At 41.6% G+C, this 19,884-nt stretch overlaps 1 protein-coding gene across 1 annotated transcript in view; it reads right to left on the minus strand.

Moving 5' to 3' along the window:
• fam189a1 (family with sequence similarity 189 member A1) overlaps positions 1-19,884 on the minus strand; it is a 236,223-nt gene that overhangs the window by 55,092 nt on the left and 161,247 nt on the right. Inside the window, exons 3-4 of the mRNA XM_072671338.1 lie at positions 12,930-13,040; positions 2,621-2,752 (exon numbers count right to left, since the gene is read on the minus strand). Coding sequence (XP_072527439.1) covers positions 2,621-2,752; positions 12,930-13,040 — 243 coding nt within the window. The remainder of the gene's footprint in view (positions 1-2,620; positions 2,753-12,929; positions 13,041-19,884) is intronic.

The following is a 19,884-nucleotide window of genomic DNA, read 5'->3' on the forward strand; positions in this document are numbered from 1 at the left end:
GGAATTTGAAGAAGGTGGTTGCAGCAGCAAACCCAAGAATATTAGTGAACTGGAGGTCACCGCCCATGAGGAATGAGCCAAGATTCCTCAGAAATGCTGCCAGAAGCTGATGTCTGGCTATGCATAAGGCTTGCAAGATGGTCATTATAGCAAAGGGATGTTTTACTAAGTACTAAAGATGCTTGTTAAGAGGCATCATGTACATTTTGCTAATAAAGAGGAAGTGCTAACAGTCCTCCTTGTTCTGGGAAGCACCACTGAATTTTTTTTTTTTTTTTTTTTGGAAACCCCTGCTATTGCATTGGTCAGCTCAACACACTCTGAGGGGAATGCTAACTGACTATTCTCTCATGTCAGCTAACAGACAGTCCTGTTGTCTAGCATTGTGATGGGAAAGGAGGGGTGGCATCCTAGCCACCAGAGAGTGGGAGTTTAATTATGCTGGCTTGAGTTTCCCAGCATTATGGCAGATTTAACTCCCAATCTAGCAGTGAAAAGGCCAATGCTTAAACCAGTTGAGGTTGTTGAGGGGTTGAGGTTGTTAAGGTGTTTACCTCAAACACACCTTGTTCATCTGTTCTTGTCAGATGAGCAGCTTTTCGTGAGACAGTTGTGCCACTACAATAGAGCGTTATCATTGATATAAGCGTATAATGTCAGACAAAGACTAACGACTGAAAATCAATACACCAGCACATTCGTATTGATGAAACCTCACCCAGCACTAACCACAGTGATGTTGATGCTCCTTGCCTGTCCCTGTGGAAGCATGTGCTGACACCTTTGACCTCTGTGTTTTGTGCTAGTATCATACAATGGTGAGGTAACCTACAACTGTAGTACTGGCTAGGAATCAACTGGGAGAACATACAGCAAAATATTTATCATTCCAAATCATAAACGCTTTTAATCATTTTTTTACAGTGTGGCCATAGTTTAATTTCAAACCCACTAGAGAGGAGATTGATCTAATCTTTCTTCTGCAATATTAACACCTCAATCTGAAGCTCAGTTTTATTATGGATGCTGTTTATCAGTTTCATAAGTAATGCTGGAATACTCAAAACCTCAGTAATCAAAAAAGCCCAAATAATTACAGGCTTGGGGAAGATGATCACTGTATCAATTTCAGCTGCATAAACAATTCCAGTTATCACAACTGATCTGTCCTTTAGTACACAGCATGAGCAGGTCATTATACACTTTCATTGCCCAACAACTTTGACAAGGGCCCAATCATTATGGCCAGGTGATTCAGTCAGCAGAAAGGCTACTAACAGACAATCTGAGCCATGTTTAAGGGTGAGCATCACACCCTGCTGTGTACCTACAGACCAGTCAGAGTGCCCATGCTAACCCCTGTCCACGGTCAAAAGCCCCTATGATGTGTCAGAACTAGACCTTGGAGCAATTGATGATGTTAGCCTGGTCTGAAGAGACCGGTTTCCTTTTACAGCAAGTGTTGAGAGCTGTTTGCCTAGGGAAGGGATGCATTACGAGAAGAAGGCAAGCCGGCAGAAGCAATCTGAGGCTCTGGACAATGTTCTGCTGGGAAACCCAGGATACAGGCATTTGTGGGAACATCAGTTTCATACATACCGTCAACCTAAACGTCGCTGCAAACCAAGTACTACTCTTCATGGCAAAAGCATTGGCTGAGAGCAGTGGCCTCTATCATAGTGCACCCTGTCACGCTGCACAAACTGCTAGAGAATGGTTTGAGGAACATGACAAAAAGCTAAAGATGGTGCACTGGCCTCCAAATTCTTCAGATCTTAGTCTGACATTTCATTGTAGACAGACCGTAGACAATGACACTGGTGTTCCAGTCCAACCAAGATTTTAGAATCTGCAGTTGTTAAGAAATGGCTCCAAGAGACATTCCTGGTTTGCGTAAATTTACAGTCATCCCGCTCAGATCTGTACTGAGCGTCTTGGGCTTTTCCATTGTACTGTGTGCTTGTCCAGTAAGGGCTGTCAAACAAACCCTTTTTATGTGGGCACAGAAAATCTACCAGCAGTAGTCAATCATGATCACTAGCCGGACACTGTGTTCCAGTTACACTAGTGTTCCAGCAGCTTCCACACCTGTGCCTGGGTGGGTCTTGGGTTGTTCCTGACCATCAGCAGTTTGGGTATGAACATCATGCTCTGAAGCATCTGCATAAAAGTATAATGTCTCCATGCTCAATACCAAGTGTTACCTAGAGGGGTATAAAGACCAGTGGAACGGTGTTCTGCTGTTCTCTGGAGTGATTGAGCTCCATCCAGCACCTTTGGGATAAGCTGGAATGGCACCTTTGATCTAGGACTAATCAGCCAACACCAGTATCTGACCTCTCTAATGACTCTCTCTGACTGAATGCAATCAAATCCACAGCAATGGTCTTAGAAGAACCATCTTAGAAGAATATAGACTGTTACAGCAGCAATGAATTGTTGGATGAGAAGCTGTCCAAAAACTTCTGGACATATAATGCAGTTGAAAAGATACTCACAAGTGGTAACATATTACACACACCCTCATATCCTTACATATATAAAAAGAATTACACACACTCTGTCTCTCTCTCTTACTCTCTCCTAAACACACAGATAGAGAAACACCACACACACTCACCTTCAGCCGCAGGCGGATGGTGTTGCAGTCCCTCAGCGGGTTCAGCTTGAGCGTCTCTCCCAGGTTGTTGCAGCTGGAGCTCTGGTGCTGGAGCTCGCAGCAAACACACACGCCGTCACTGTCGAACTTTATCTGTCAGAGAGACAGGAAACACACCAGCACGCACCATCACTGTCAGAGTTATCCGCAAAGGTGACACCAAAACAACTCGCACATCAGCCGCTATCCATCACGTCACACACCTGCAGAAGCACTTTACCTGTGTCTAAAAATGGACGAGCACTTCTAAAGGGTTCAACACAGGGCCGAACAAAAGCAGTGCGAGCAGCAGCTTCAGCGTGCAGAACAAGGTGTCTCCGCTTGACCCAGATTATATAAAAGCTGAGCCTGAACCCTGAGAGCGCAGGTTAATTGAGCTGAGGAAACTTCTCCATTAATACTGCAGTCAAACTACACAGTCTCCCAGGACAGAGAGAGAGAGAGAGAGAGAGGGAGAGAAAGAGGCAGAGAAACAGAGAGGGAAGGAGAAAAACAAAGAGGGAGGGATATAGACAGAGAGGCAGAAAGAGATACAGACTGACAGACAGATAAATAATCAGACAGAAAGATGGATATATAGACAGATAGACAGAAGACAGATCCATACAGACAGACAGAGATAGACAGATTAACAGACAGTCGGACATACAGACAGACACAAACAGAAAGAAAGGTAGAGCGAGGTAGACAAAGACAGACAAAGACCGAGACAGTGTTAATCTGTCCGTAAGCCGGAGCACTGGTGACTTATTGGCTCTGTCTCTGGGCTGCTGTGGTGGGGTGTGTGTTGCTGTGGTGGGGTGTGTATTGTGTGTATTAGGAGTATTATGTGTATTAGGAGTATTACCCCCCAGGCTAGGGGCAGCGCTGTAGTGGAGAAATTGTAAGCATGGTGCCAGCTAACTGTCACTCTTCTGGGCAAAGGATTGGCACAGGCACTTATCCTATGTGTATGTGTCTGTGTGTGTGTGTGTGTGTGTTTGTGTGTGTGTGTGTCTGTGTGTCTGTGTTTCCCATTCTGTTGTGGCAGGATTAAAACGGGTCGCAGTCCGCACTCCAGCCCGGTTCAGTGGAGGTGACAATCCGCCTCCGAGATATCACTGTCACGTTTCCATGACAACAGTCAAGTTTTATGAGGCACGTCTGCTTCTAACTTCCTGCGCAAGACGACCTGCGTTTCTACCCCCTCCAGGAGCTTGAGTTTTGTAGCGGAGTGTTCTTTTTTATTTATTTATTTATTTATTTATTTATTTATTTATTGATTCACTCATTACTGCTTGACAACCTAAACAATAACTGGGGTGTAATTCTCTGAACTAACAATTCGGTCCAATTGCAATGGTCACCCATTTTCTATAGTGAAAGATATGCATGCATGATCGAAATAATACATACTGCACACCTGCGTCACTGTGCCGGGACATTATTGTGCACTGAGTGTACTCATAGAACAGTCCTGCTGTTTCTCAATCGGACACTATTCTGTTCATCACTATGTACTGCCACAAAGCTCTGTCATCTGCACTGCCACTTTAAAACTCACTTATACTGTACTGATACCCCAGGATGCCTTACATCACTACATTATATTAATGTAATTACTGCACTGCAGTCACTTTGTCTAGTACTTCTTATTATAGAATTGGGTTATATTATGTATATTATAGCTGTATTTATAGTCATGTTTACTGTTTCCTATTTGCCACTTCTTACTACTATTTTAAGTGCCTTTATTATGCTGCTCTCTTGTTTGATTTTGCTGCTGTAAAAACTGACTTTCCCCCTGGGATAAATACAGTGATCTATCTATCTATCTATTTAATATTTTTGTTAAAAATCCATATCTATTGTGGTTTGATATTTGACCACTATTACACAGAGGAATACCAATCTGAAAGCCTGCTTTGCTAGCATAATGGTTTGCGGTTATGCTGAAGAATTCTGAGGTATTCCTTCTTCCTTCATTGTTCTGTTCACTGTATGCAGTGAACCAGTTCCACTGCCAGCTTAACGGCCACAGAGAATGATGCTACCACCACCATGCTTAACAGGGGCTGCAGTGTTTTTTGGGGTTGAATGCCTCACCTTCACTCCTCTAGAGGAGTTTGAAGGTGTTGATTTTGGTGCAGGGGCTTCTTTCCTGGACCTTCTGAGTCCATCGCAATGTAAAACTTGCTTGACTGTACACAGTTAAACTTTTGTTTCAGCAGCCTCCAGTTCACTCCTGGACACTACAGACACTTACAGAAATTGCTACTGGCTACTAAATTGACTACAGGATCATTATCCATCTATTTATCTATCCAGCCATCTATCCGCAGTTGTTAAGAAATGGCGACATTCTTGATATGATCACAAATGGGAAATTAGGAGGCCTTGGCTTTTGTGAGTTAAAGGACATTTTGGAACTCTCAGCACCACTGAATTAATCATCCAAGAGGGTGTATGTATATATTTTATGATCCTGTATTTATAATAGTTGCAAGTTTGAATTCCAAGCCATGCTGCTTTTCCATCAGCGGCCAGAGTCCGAGAGAGCACAATTGGCTATGCTCTCCCTGGGTGAGTAGATGGCATTTCCTGGGGACCCGCTTTCTTCCTCACAAAAAAGGCAGTGTCTGTTAAATCCTTATTCTTCTAGTGTGGGGAACATCGCTAGTGCTGGGGGGGGGGGGTAGCTGCAAATGGATGGCTTAATTGGCAGTAGCATACTGGGAGAAAAAAATAAAAATTGGACAATTTTAGATGGTTCCTTTTGTATTTTCTCATGGTAGTTTTAGTCTGGTTAAAACTGCAGACCTACACTCCACAATAGTCTCCCAGTGTCTTGTTAACATCGTACACCTTGAGATGTTCTCTGCAGAAAAACGCCTTTAGGGGGTCGTCTTAGAAACAATAGAACAAACTACCTTCTGAGCTGCAGGACATGTCCATGGCCTACTCTGTTCTCATCACACTCCACTTCCTTGAGATATGTCCTCGGGCCTGACGCTACATCTTCCAAGTGGAATTCAATGTCAGACAGGACATGTCTGGAAAGGAAAAACACTTCCGCCGATGGGGAATTAGAATCCGAGGGAAGGTAATTACAGCAATTCCCTACAGTGGAATTATACAATTACAGAATTATTAAAGTCCAGACAAAATCTGGTAATGTAAACCCACAAGGGTGCTCCACTGAATTTTTGCCCAACAGGTAAAAATGGGGCCAGTAGAGATGCCGTCCCAGCTTTGATGGGTAACAGTATCAGGCTGCAACCAATAGAAACTGCTGGGTCATATATCGGAGGCAAAAAAGGATCCAATCCCGTAACAAGTCTAGCCTGAAACAGCACACTTGTGGTCTTCTCATGTTGTTGGCTGTGTATTTTTTTTTCTTTCTACAATTGCTGTTAGATCTCAACTGAATTTCTTATATAAAATATAAGAAAAAAAAAACATCCTATTTTTTTTTTTTTTTTTTTGTAGAAAATCAGTTTGGTGTCGATCATTAAGGTTTCAATATCTGTATCTGTTACCTTGTAGGCTGCATTATGTATATAATTGACTAAATTATCCAGAATATGCTAATATGTATACACTCTACAAACCCAAAGTGGTAACAAGTAATAAAATACTTGGAATTTAGTAATGTACAATAAGCTGAATAAACCCAGTTGAAATGCTTGTTTACACATGAAGTCACTTCTATAGGTTGAACTACTTTTTCACAGTGTATGGCATGTTTAGGACACTCTACATAGGCATACACACAAACTTTAATTTTGGATTTTGTTAAATGATGCCATTAAAATATGAAATTACATGTATTTATTTTTTTACTTATTTTTTTTTTATCTTAAATTCAGATTTTAAATTATTAGAAAAAAAATGAAAAATTATTATTATTTCCATGACCAGGAGTCCCCAAATATTTGCAAATAACTGTAACAATAGAAAGACATTGACAGGAATGTTTGGGCATCAGTCCTCTTTGGTCTTCATCTGCAAAATATGTTTGAGGGAAGGGTTTATGTAATATACAATATCTCTCTCTCATCAGTGTATACCTGTATACAGCGTCCACAGTACCGGGTTTTGTTTAATTAGAGATTTTTGTTACTGAATATTTTTATCTTTATGGTTAAATATTACCTTACATTTATTTTCCGGATTTTAAATATGACGTAGCGGGAAATATCAAAATGTAATGTTATGCACATGAATCTGATGACTTCAAGGGGGGTTGGCTATTTTTGCAAGAAACTGCATTCCATTTTCAGAAAATGATATAAAATGATTCCTCACTTCTGGTCTTCTAGTAAATTACATAAGAGGGACAAATACAGTTTTGGGGAAACAGCACAGCAATGGCACAGCATTTTACAGGTTCTATCCAGCTGATATGAGATTTTTTTTTTTCTTTCCAGCAAAAACACTTGTATTATACTGATGACTTTGCAGGAACTGCTTGTTATCTGTGGTAATCATGTTACTGTTTATACCTCCATATCCTTCGACTGCAAAAGGCCTGAATTTACACAAGCAGATACTGTGGTTTCAACACCACCAAGGCGCTGAAACCAGTATGACATCTACGTGTGAGGAGCTGAAAACACTCTACAGTATGAGATACAACACACAATGTGACACCTGTCTCGTACACCCACACAAAACAAAGGAAACTTCTTAACAAAAGGAAATTTGACTTGATGGAAAAAAGAGGTTCTTGGCATGCAGAAAGGGCTTTCTCGTCAAGCCACAACGACCACAGTGACTTAGGGAAAATGCTTCAGGCCACACAGTGCCACTACGTATTGACCAACTACCTTGACGAGTTTTCTGAGTCAGTTTCTATTGACATAAATATATAATATGGTTATATTATATTATCATAAATTTGGTTAAATAATATTTGGGCCAGTGGTGGCTAAGCGGTTAGAGCTCCGGGCTACTGATGACTGAGGGTTGTGGGTTCGATATTTGGTCTTGGCAAGCTGCCACTGTCAGGCCTTTGAGCAAGGCCCTTCACCCTCTCTGCTCCCTGGGCGCCACAGCAATGCCTCATCTTTACTCCCCCAAACATCTTTTCTCTCATCTGACCATAAAACCTTCCTCCTGAATGCTTCTGCTTTGTCCATGTGATTAGCTGCAAACTTAAGCTTGAAGGTTTCAGTTTTGGAGCAGGAGCTTCTTTCTTTAATAGCAAGCTTCTCAGTCCATGCCGACATAAAACGTGCTTGACTGTGGATAGGGATACTGGTGTTCCAGCAGTTTCCGGTTCACGGCAGGTCTGTGCCTAGGAGGTTCTCGGGATGTTCCTTTCTCTCAGCTGAGGGTGACAGTTTGGGACTTCTTCCAGATATGGACAAAGCGTCTACACTTCCCAATAGCTTGTCCTTACATTTGCAACAATTTACACTTGAACTGATGATCTTGGGATCTGCAGTTGTTCAGAAATGGCTTCAGGAGAAATCTCTGCTCTGTGTAAATCTACATTCACTCTTCCTAGATCTGCACTGAGCTTCTTGGACTTTCCCCACTGTGTTGTATTGTGTTTTAGGGCAATCCAGTGAGTCCTGTCAAGCAACTGTTATAACTGGAACAACTCTGCCCATTTGCACTGCTTTGCATGTAGTTACCAATTAGTAATCCTTCGACTGTAATAAATCACAAAGCATGATGGGTTAAAGAAATCACCGAAAGGCCAACATTGCCGTTACATCCGTGTCCATGAGAAGTGTACGTACACTTCTGACCACAACTGTACTCACTTTGCTATGCTGTTTCGCGAAGGCAGAGAGAGACAGGACGTTCTCTTCCACAGAGAACATACACAGCCACAAACCGAAGAATCCAGAAGTATAGATGACTTGAACCTGAGGGATCTCAGTGGTAGGCCTTTGCAGGTCTGCATAGTCAAAACAAACTTTCCTGCTGTGCAATACACTATTTCCATTCTGAACTCTAGGCAAGAGTGGAAATTACTTCAGCAAAGCAATATCGCCTGTAAAATCCCAGACTACTAGCAGAGAGCACTTCAGGCGTTTAATTGTGCTTACTGAAAAAAAAAAGGAAGGGAAAAATGAAAATCCCTGTGTGATTAATGTGCACAAGGAAACGGACCCCACGGGATAATTAATAATCATAAGAGAGGCAAGAAAAGCACCCGCTGATAAACACCAGTGATTCACTCTAAATTCTGCAGATTTAGGAAAGGGCGGGGGGGGTTGACTATCTTTGAAACTGCGGGAACAAACAGCATTTTATTCCCGGCTCTGAAGTGGGTTTGCCAATTTGATTAGTGTTTCCCTTTAATCGCCTCTGCACTGACGGGGCCATTTGTTGCTGCTGCGCAAGGACATGAGAACTGGAGGAGAAAGGCATTGTGGGAAACTCTGCCCAGCCTGACGGTCACAATCAGGCCTGCACTGGCCCAGCACTGCCGCCGCTAAACGGCGAACAAAAGCGGCTCGCACAAAAACACTGGCTGGAGGCTCGCGATGTGTCTGCAGCAATAATAATCCCTTTCATGGACGTCTATTCAGCGGACACAATGGACAGTGTACAGATGCACTGTGCCATTCAGCAGCAACATCCTCCAGCATCAGAATAAGCTGGTTTGCTCTAATCTGAGCTATTGTGCTTTTGTGTGTTGGCAGGAACAGGCAGCAGTGGCGGAGCACGATGGGTGGCATATTCAATTCCCCCAAGTATTCCCAGTAGAGTAATGAGATTTATGAGATCAGCAGTCCTTCACTGTTTAATTCATCAGGCGTAACACTTATAAAATGGCACAACTTTTTTGCTTTAGACTCATTAAGCAAGTTAATTACCGCTGAACTAAAGAGTACTGCTCGAGTATTGGCCTACAGGGTGAAAAGCAGTTACTAAAACAGCCACGTTATTGTGTTCCCAGTGCAACATTATCTGCATGTTTCTGGTAGATAATCCTCAAGATTCACCCTGAAGTACCTTAAAAGTAAGGTTCTTTTATTATAAGTGATTTTGTTTACTGAGTTATGCACAACAAAGTCAACACATCAAATTCATACCTATATTACTTCAGTCATCCTCTTGGTGGCTGTAGTATTGCACAGTTCTGAAGCATATAAGTACAGCCAGAGCTGTTACCGGAGGGTCGACCATTTATTATCCCGTTATGATAGGTTTATAAAAGCTAGAGCAAAAAAAACAAATAAATGTACTTCATCACAACAACAACATTCTATTAAAATGTATAAGTTGGGCTTCATGTTTAACTTTATGCTTAACATTTCATGCGATGTATGAAATAATTATTAAATGTATGATTAATCTTTAAATATTGTTTTATTTACTTTACTTTTTTGATTAACCTGAAATAATTACTTTAAAGATTAAAAGTGCCTCAGAATATACAGGGGTTAAACAGTTTTCTAGTATTGTTTTTTTTTTAAATCCCATATGTATCAAATATGATAAACTAAAAGCAATTTATGCAATGTTTTTAAATAACCAAGTGGTCAGAAGGTCAAATAAATTAGACTTTTCTGGCTATTTGGTGGTTCAGGTTTTACAGGGCTAGCTATGCTTACAGTCAGGCCACTACCCCGCAGGCCAAGATGGTCTCTCATAGACACGAGTACAAATAAGACCTATTTGTTGTTGTTTTTTGTTTTTTTTTTTTTTTTTTTTTTGTTGCTTTTTTTACTTTTTGCCCATCCAGTGTTGGCATAGTTGGGCAAAATACACACAAACACACACATACACATGCATGAAGAAGAATTGATAAACAGTGCTGGGAGATCGTGTTGGAGAAAATCCCGCCGTTAATAAGTACTGGTCCAAAATTACTGTAGAAATGACTGGTAAGGCTTCATGATTTCAGGTTAGAATAAGGTTTTAGAATAAGGTTTAGGTGTAGATTAAGATGTAGGTTAAGGTGCGATTAGGTGTAGATTAATAAACTTAATTGTTTTATATATTTTTAAATTTTTGCTTCGTTACGGTCATGTTGGATTTGAAGAGTCAACCCTCTTTCGTGAGTCGATTCGAGTCCCCTGTGGTCTTTGTTGCTAGAAGTCGCATTATCTCTGATCGTAAAATTGGTCGTTTTACAAGCCGAAACAAATGACCAATGTGGACGTTTGCACTGTGAGACCAGGCTGTGCAGGCATTTCATAAAAACTCGATAACACACTCCATCCTCTACTGATCACTGTCACTAAAGCTACCTAAACACTTTTTGGCACTGCGATCTCTGTGTGTGTGTGTGTGTGTGTGTGTGTGTGTGTGTGTGTGTGTGTGTAAGCTAACACACATCAGGCCAATCGGCTCCTAACACACTGCTGCATGCATTGCACACCTCTCGCACCTGCCCGCTGGTCTACACACCAAATGGCACCAGGACCTGTCCCCAGATGGAGCACGATTAGGTTTTTCTTAGTAATTAAACAGTGCAGGCTCTGGCCGATGCTCAGACGAGCAGACGGTGTGTGAGAGAGAGAGTGTGACATTAACACAGACACACACAGATGCTTGCATTGATATTTACTTTCCCTGTAATTAGGAACAGAAACAGGTCGCTTGTTCCTCTCTGTCTTGTTCCCTTTATTAAGATTTCTGATCGACGGTATAGGTCGACCAATAGTCCTTAAACCATCTTTCCATTTTCCACTTCAGAATCCACATTACACTAGAGAAACTGAGGTTTATGAGAGTATGACAATAAGAGCTTTGTTCACACTGCACTGTTTTTTTTAAATCACTTTGTTGACGCTAAGTTTACTAACTTCAATTTACACAATTTCTGGCCCAATTGGTGTATTTGTAAATACGCTATATGGACAAAAGTATTTGGACTAGGGCTGGGCGATATGGTAAAAAATATTGTATCACAATATTTAAAGATATTTTGCCAATAGGTAATATTTATCAAGATACATGTGAATGCAGACAATGACTGCAACAAAAAATTCATTAAAAACTACTATTTTAAGACTGTCCCATATTACTACAGTAATTTCTATTAAATAATGTGCTGCACTTCATCATATTGCCCACCCATAATTGGGACACACATTACACCTACAGGAGCTTTTATGACACCTCCCCGACCAGGTCAGGTCTCTATGTGGGCCAGTCAAGTTCTTTCACACCGAATTTGTCCACTAAGGCCTTTACAGATCTTGCTTTGTTTACTGGAAACAGAGAAGTGTGATTCGTCATTTGTGTAGTTAATGAGTCAGCAGAGCTCTGTGACTATAGCTCTGCAGCTCTATAGCTTTACGTGGTCTGACACTTCATGGCTCAGTTGCTGTGGTTCCTAAACGCATCCACTTTTTAACTCACAACTTATGAACTTATGAATATGTAGGAGGGAAGAAATTTCACAAACTGCCCGCTGGAATTCAGTGAGCTCTTCAGAACCACCCATTCTTTCACTAATGTGTGTTAAGGCACACTGCATGGCTAGCTGCTTGATTTTATACACCTGTGGCAATGGAACTGAAGGAAACCCCTGAATTAAAAGGTGTGTCCCAATACTTCTGTCCATACAGCATAGGTTACTACGGTAAATGAATATGTTGACTAGGAAGGGACAGGGAACACAAGTTAATTAGCTAACTTCTCACATTTTCTGATCTTAGATGTTGATGTGTACCATTGCTACAACAGGAACAGAACAGGAGGTCATCAGTGCAGCTGACCTGGTCTGTAGAAAACTTCAGCTAACAGGCAAATGTGTAAGATTTAAGTGTTTTTTCAAGACGTCAAGAACCGCCACAACAACCAATGATGAAAATGAAAAAAGTCTGATCTGGTTGATTAATCTCACATGTCCAGAGATCTGAATCAATCTGAAACCACATACAAAAAGTCAGATTTCATCTTGAGACTGCAGATAATATGTTCAGCTCAAACTGGATATGCCAAGAGTCGGATTTGAGCTGCCTGTCAGAACAAGGTCCCTGGTTTAGCATCATCTATAGAGATTGTGCCTTCACCTCATAGCACAGCTGTTTGCTTTTGCCTCTGCTTTTGAAGCTATAGGAATTGAACTGTCAGTTGTTTTATTTTGAAGAATTTTAAACTAAAAAAGATCAATGAATTCATTCTCAGGGGCCGCCCTCTCCACAAAAATGACCAACAGACCCTGCATGAGGTAGAGAATGAGCTTAAAATGAGGATGAAATCGGATTTTGGAGAAAGGTACTGTAGGGTCAGCCTATTTTAAGATAGCTGTTCTCCCCCTGAGGTGTTTTTTTGCATGATTTTGGGGGGAGTGCATGAGGGGAAGCGCACTCACCAGTTGACAGTCCTCCAGGGAGTTGACCAGCTGGGCGTTCTGACAGGACAGGATGGCACCGGCCAGGTTTAACATGACGCAGACCGCCGACAGCAACATGAAGAAGGTGATCTGTGAGGAGAGAGAGAGAGAGAGAGAGAGAGAGAGAGATACGGCCTGTCAGTAACATGACCTTTTGAGGCTAGAAGCAGACTTTTAACCAAACCAGGACACACAAACTAACTCCTAATTAACTCTACATCTGTTACAGCAGAACGCGTCTCAAATTCTGACCTGTCACAACTGGAGTAACTGGGGACTGAAAGAAAATGCATTAAGGGTGTTTTCACACATTTGTCCATTTGCCTCAAGAGTTCAGGACTTTCGACTAAGTGTGAAAAGCTGTTTTCGAAGTCAGAATGCTGTCTGATGTACTGACTCCAGGTCTTTCTGAAAACAGTGGTCTGGAGTTTGCTTGTCTACAGTGTAGCAGGATATGTTTGCACTGTGATTGCTGTGAAAAATGCAGCTTCCCTCACCAACTTTTGGGATGTGCAGCCTTCCATCTATTTAACCTGGGTAATAAGTACTGGTTAGAGTACTGAATTGAGTAGCTGAGGCTCTAGATGTGTTTCTGAGCACCATTTTAACAATCTGGAGTGAGTTTCATGTAAAAGTGAAACTGAAGGACTTGAACAAGTCAATTCTGTGAGGGTTTCCCAAAGGACTTCTCTGTTGACTCCTCCCCTGAAACAGCACAACCAGTCAAACCCTGAACTATTGACTTCCACTCAGATGTACAGCATGTTATTATTATTACACTCCAAAACATGTTAAAACTGTTATCTATTTCTTTTATTATACTGATTCTGAAAATGCCTGATGGACTGAGGGATGTTTTCAGCTGTTGTGGTTTACTCAAATACACACACTGGACCACATACATAACCTAAAATCTTATATTAATGCTACTCCAAAGACAAATAATAACAGAAAACACAACAATAACAGTTGTCATTTATGACTTGATGACAACGTGATGTGATTTATGTGATTTCAGGGGATTGGTAAAAGCACAGCAGCACAAAAGTAAATTGTATCCAGATTAGCTGAGAAATACGGGAAGTGGCGCACATTCACTGCCGGTACTACAGTTCCCATAATGCCTGAGCACCTTTCCAAGCGCTAGAGCAGCTAATGCTTTTTTGCTGAGGCCCAGTAATTACAACTCAGCTGACAGGCTCTATGTGACAAGCTACAAAAGTAACTAATCATCACTTTTACGATTCGTTTAGCCATCAGCATGAGTGACCCAATGACAGCACCCTTACTGCAGCACACGTAACCTAAGAAGGGTCAAAGGTCAGACCTTTTAGACATGTGGCCAGTAATTAAAAGAATCAATAATCAATAAACAAAACAATACGCTTCCGCTTTGTAGTCCGAGAGCGTGCTTGCATTAGCCTAACACACAGCACTTACTACAGACTGCAAATGAACCCAGAGATGGGACAGAGCCTTCTAGGCCTTTTGTCTCATTGCTCTTGACAAACTACCTCTCGCGCTATCCCCAAGTACACTGGAGTCCGATACACGCTCAGTGACTTATGGTTAGCTGGAAAAACCAATCTCTCCCTAATTCCCCACCCCACATCCCATCCGCGCAGGCTGATAGATCTCGAGGGCGGCCATTTTTCCACTCTCTCGTCTGCCGACGCAAGTCGCGACAGCAAGTTCCTCCCCGTGCTCTCACTATTAAAAAAAATCCTCTTTATTTCATAGCTGACAGTGCTGGGATATCAATCGCTCCAGAAGAAATACAGAGAGCATTTCGGCTCCTTTAAATCACACTTGCTGTGTAATAGAATGGGCTTAAAGCTGTCATGGCCGCCCCCCCTCTGCTCAATTACTGGTCAGCCCCACTGAGCTGTACATCAGCACTGGCCTTCAGCAACTCTGCAGTGATTTACTACCGCAGAGCCATACCTGAGATATTAACCATATAAGCCCAGACAGAGTGAGAGAATGAGAGCGAAAGTAGTGACAGGAAAAAAGGCAAGAAGGTGTAGAAGTCAGGTTTACAGCGAAGCCCCCCCCTACACACACACACACACACTTAAATAAGATTGTCCTAAAGCTTATTAGGCAAATTAGATGAGGAGCAGCTTCATCACCAGTCCCAGTTCTTCTGTAAAACCAAAATCGTAAAAACTAAGGGGGAGGGAGGGAGGGGGGGGGCATGCAGGGACATGTATAGAGATGTAGAGTGAGAGATTGCGAGAGGGCGAGCAATAGAGAGAGCAGTAGTCTTGAGGGTAAAGGTATAGAGAGAGCGAGCAGTAGTATTGAGGGTGAAGGTATGGAGATGGACAGGGAGAGCAGTAGTATTGAGGGTGAAGGTATGGAGATGGACAGGGAGAGCAGTAGTATTGAGGGTGAAGGTATGGAGATGGACAGGGAGAGCAGTAGTATTGAGGGTGAAGGTATGGAGATGGACAGGGAGAGCAGTAGTATTGAGGGTGAAGGTATGGAAGGTAAAGGTGCACGTATTTGTCACTGTACAGTGTGCACTGTACAGCGAAATGGGTCCTCCGCATTTAACCCATCTGTGGTAGTGAGTACACACACACACACACACCCAGAGCGCTGGGCAGCCAACTCCAGTGCCCGGGGAGCAGAGAGGGTAAAGGGCCTTGCTCAAGGGCCCAACAGTGGCAAGTGGCCAAGCCCAGGAATCGAACCCACAACCCTGTTATCGATAACCTGGCGCTCTAACCGCTGAGCCACCACTGCCCCTTGAGGTGGAGGGAAAGAGAGAGCAGGAGAGCAGTAGTATTGAGGGTGAAGGTATGGAGGTGGAGGGAAAGCGAGAGGGCAGGAGAGCAGTAGTATTGAGGGTAAAGGTGTGGAGGGAAAGCGAGAGGGCAGGAGAGCAGTAGTATTGAGGGTAAAGGTATGGAGGTGTAGAGAGCGAGAGAGAGCAGTAGTATTGAGGGTGAAGGTATGGAGGTGTAGAGAGCGAGAGGGTGAAGGTATGGAGGTGGAGAGAGAGCAGGAGAGCAGTAGTATTGAGGGTGAAGGTATGGAGGTGGAGAGCGAGAGAGAGCAGGAGAGCAGTAGTATTAAGGGTGAATGTATGGAGGTGGAGAGAGAGCAGGAGAGCAGTAGTATTGAGGGTAAAGATATGGAGGTGTAGTAAACAGATGAAGGAGATTTCAGATGGGCAGTAAATTGGAAGATGGAGAGGCTGATTTTTAAACAGAGCTCCAGCTCCTCTGGGTCTTCCCAGCTCCTCAGCAAGGGCAGATTATGTTGAACACTACTGAGATTCACAGAGCTGATGCTGGAGCTCAGCCCAATTCACCCCTGTGCTTACACATTTTGCTTTGAGGACACAGAAAAGATGATCTTCTGGTGAATCTTCCTTGAAGGTCATAGTCATACGGTCATTGCTACAGAGTAGAGTAGTAGACGTACGTAGAAGTACTTTACTACTGTACTTAAGCACTAAAATACTGTATCTGTATCTGCTCATTATCACCACGCCAGAGCGCTAGACGGCGCTGTCTCCGGGTTTGATGAAGCTGCCTCAACACTGAGCAGAACAAGCGATCAGGCCGTGAGCGTGCATGCTGCCGTTCTTCCTCTCTCTACCTGACAACCCTTTACTATCTTTTTACAGCCTTCTCCTGCTTCAGGACATCAATGGCTGCTGATTGTTGGAAGGTTTGAGGAGTCAGAGTATTTATAAAGCTTAGAAATGTGCATCCCCTGATCTTTGGCTATGAAACTAGCCATAGCCCTCAAATCTTTGGTGTACCCGAATCTTCGGAGAGTGTGCCTTTTCTTTTTGCTGGACAACCTAGTGGGTCAGCCTGGAAAAGTCAGTTTTGCTAATTGACCGACTAACTATGCGACCGATTGACTGATGAACCTTGTTGAAAAGCGCATGCACAAAGACTGCTTGTTTCAAAAAATGACATTTTCTGGTAATTAACTACATTTCGCCACATAGCTAAAATATGTGCTGCTGATAGGAGATGTAATCTTAGGTAAGCTTAAGTAGCGTCTCCATGCTTGAAATGTTATTGTAAAGAAAAGCGATAGCATGACGACTCATAGCATAGCACAGCAATAGCAGCTCTGAGGGCAAGGCTTGAGACCTTTACCATGCAGGGTCACTACATGAAATGCTACATAATTCATAATAGCTGTTCTTTTATGTCACAGCACCTTTTTCAAAATAAAGAAGATATTGTTGAAATGCCTTTGACGATTCTATGAGGCCAATGGCAGTCCGGTAAAACTAGGCTTGCCGTTTTTTTTTTCTTGTTTCACTGTAAAATTGTACAAACCAAAAATACTCTAATGTTGAAAAGAATGATTAATCATACTTCATGCATTTGCAGTACTATTTACAGTACTGTTTACAGTAGCATACATATTGCTCAAAGTTTTGCCTTGGACTGTAATTCTATGTAAAATTCATACTTTATTATTTTTTATTATGTGTGTTTTAACCACAGAGCAAATACTTGCATCTCCAAAATAGCAACTTTACAGGAGAAAAAACAAACAAACATTTCCATTAGGACTGTTTTGCTTCCGTCTGTTCATGCCAACACAAAGTGTAAATGGAGTTTTCAAACAGAGATTGGTTTTTGCATGGCAAATACAACTTATTTACTCATATGTGTTACTGTTTTTTCTTTTTTTTTTAATTATTATAAGTTTAACATAAAATCATTTTACATCTGTATTAATTATGACTGACTATTTAATTCTTAAATCACTGTGAAGCTTCACTGACTTATAATAAGGAGAATAGCACCACTATCAGAACCTGCAGCATGTAACTCTGGTAAGGCAGGCAGGGTAAAGCAAGCAAGAATGATGCAACACTGCATAACCTCATATTTGTGTAAATTCCTGGATATTACTTTACTGTGACAGTAGACTAACATGCTTCTTTCTCCTCAGATGCCGGTTCTCCATCCCTCAGCTTGTCTAGAAATGTACGTGTAAAGCATGTTCTTCAGATGTGGCTTAAAGAGCAAATTCCACTTCCCAACTGTAGGGGGAGCCTAGGAGCAAGAAATGTCAATTCTTGCATAATGCTGCTTTAACAATAATGCATCATTGACACTGAAGTAAGTCAAATAAAAACTGACTTGCAATAATGTTGCAATAATAAGCTAAAACTGTTTAGTATATTTTATAAAAGGCATACATTATTTTAATCTTTACTTTAAAAAATGGACAACAGTGCACAGATTATAGAAAATAAACTAGGAGAAAATATTGTTTACACATTTACCTTTAAAACATACTGTGATGTTGTAATGATAATTTGGTCACTTAAGTTGGATACATTCATTTAGTAGTAATAAAAAAAAATTAAAGTAATTCAGTTTTAACTATTAACTATTTAACCAGTGTTTGTTGTTTTAGGAGAAAATAACCTATGTATACATTTATTTCCAAAACATTAGATAAAAATAATGTTCGTAAATGCCCTGTGACAAGTCATTTTGGCAGCCAATCAAGTTTTAGAGACCTTCAAGCCTGTTAGAGAAGCATGCCAGGTGGCTCCCTGCCGCAGAATACCGTGATTTTTTTCTTTGTTATTCCAAAATATGGTAATTGGTAAAATAATGAACAACGTTTCCATGAGTACTATTTTCAAGCCTTCTGACTACTTCTGTAAGTCCCAACCGGAAAACTGGGGAACTGGGAAAAAAACACGCAGATGCAATTCCATTACCGGAATTCAAAAGGCATGCCATTTATTCAGAGCGAGAAAAGGCTAGTTTATCATGCTTTGCAATCTCATTGCAGCAGTGAAACTGTAGCACACAGCTCAGTTGAGGGGAAAAAAGCGCAACCCTTCAGCTTCTACTCTTCATAACAAATTACAAAGCTCTTTCAGTCAAGCCAGGGCTTTACAAACTTTTGTCATTGATACACATACCAATATCAGGTAGCTAAAGATTTTGATAAACCGATCATATTGGTTGATATGAAAATAAATATTTAAAATGTTAAAAAAAAGATACAACCTCTAACAGGTTTAGTTCGCTGACTGATATGACTATTGTTAAATGTCAACTTATTGTAAATTATTGCAAATAACATCGGCTGTGGTTTATATGACAGTTTATACAAAAGAATAAAGAAACAAAATTAATAAAGCATTTTTATGAAGTATAAAATTCAGGGCTTCTTTGATTTGTCAGTTCCTTCCCCCTCAAAAATACTTCCACGACAAGTCTGTGGCTATGCAATGGTAACCGTTCCAAAATACCAGGACCAACTAAGTGGGGGGTTATAAAAGGTACCTATGAAGACCAGTACATCATCCAAGATGAAAATGCTGATACTGTAAGGCTCACATACGGAGACACGTATAAAGCCATAGAACTGTCGAAGTATAAACGTCAGCCAGAGACGTTATAAAGAGGGGGGAGACTACTGGTAGAAAAATGAATGGGAGTTATTGTAACACACAACATGCATTTATTTGCAGATAAAGTACTGTCCTCCAACAAAAAGAGCCAGTCAGCTTGTTGGTTATGCCACAAGTGGATGAGGGTCAATGTGTGCTAGTGGGGAAAGCCCTCTTCGATGTAGAGATCTGCGCAGGTCTTCAAAAAGTTTGAAATTTTGTAATTAAAATACATTGTTTTTGAAACTGTAATTTGACCCTGAGTGTTTTTGACCTCTCCTTATTTATAGATATGGGAGCCTGGTTTTGTGCGACTGGAAGTTACTGCACGGCGTTGCAAAGATGGCCATCAAGTAAACAGGCTTTGAGTTGAGGTGGGTCAGTGTAGTGTTAGGAGTCTTGCCCAATGACTTTTATTGGTGTAGCGCAGTATAGTCACCCAGACTGGGAATTGAACCCCAGTCTCCCACACCTCTACCTGCTCAGTGGCAGGTAGTGGTGTTAGCTGTTGCGCCACACCAACCACCATGA

The sequence above is a fragment of the Salminus brasiliensis genome, chromosome 25 (assembly GCF_030463535.1).
Source record: "Salminus brasiliensis chromosome 25, fSalBra1.hap2, whole genome shotgun sequence".
NCBI classification, from domain to species: domain Eukaryota; kingdom Metazoa; phylum Chordata; class Actinopteri; order Characiformes; family Bryconidae; genus Salminus; species Salminus brasiliensis.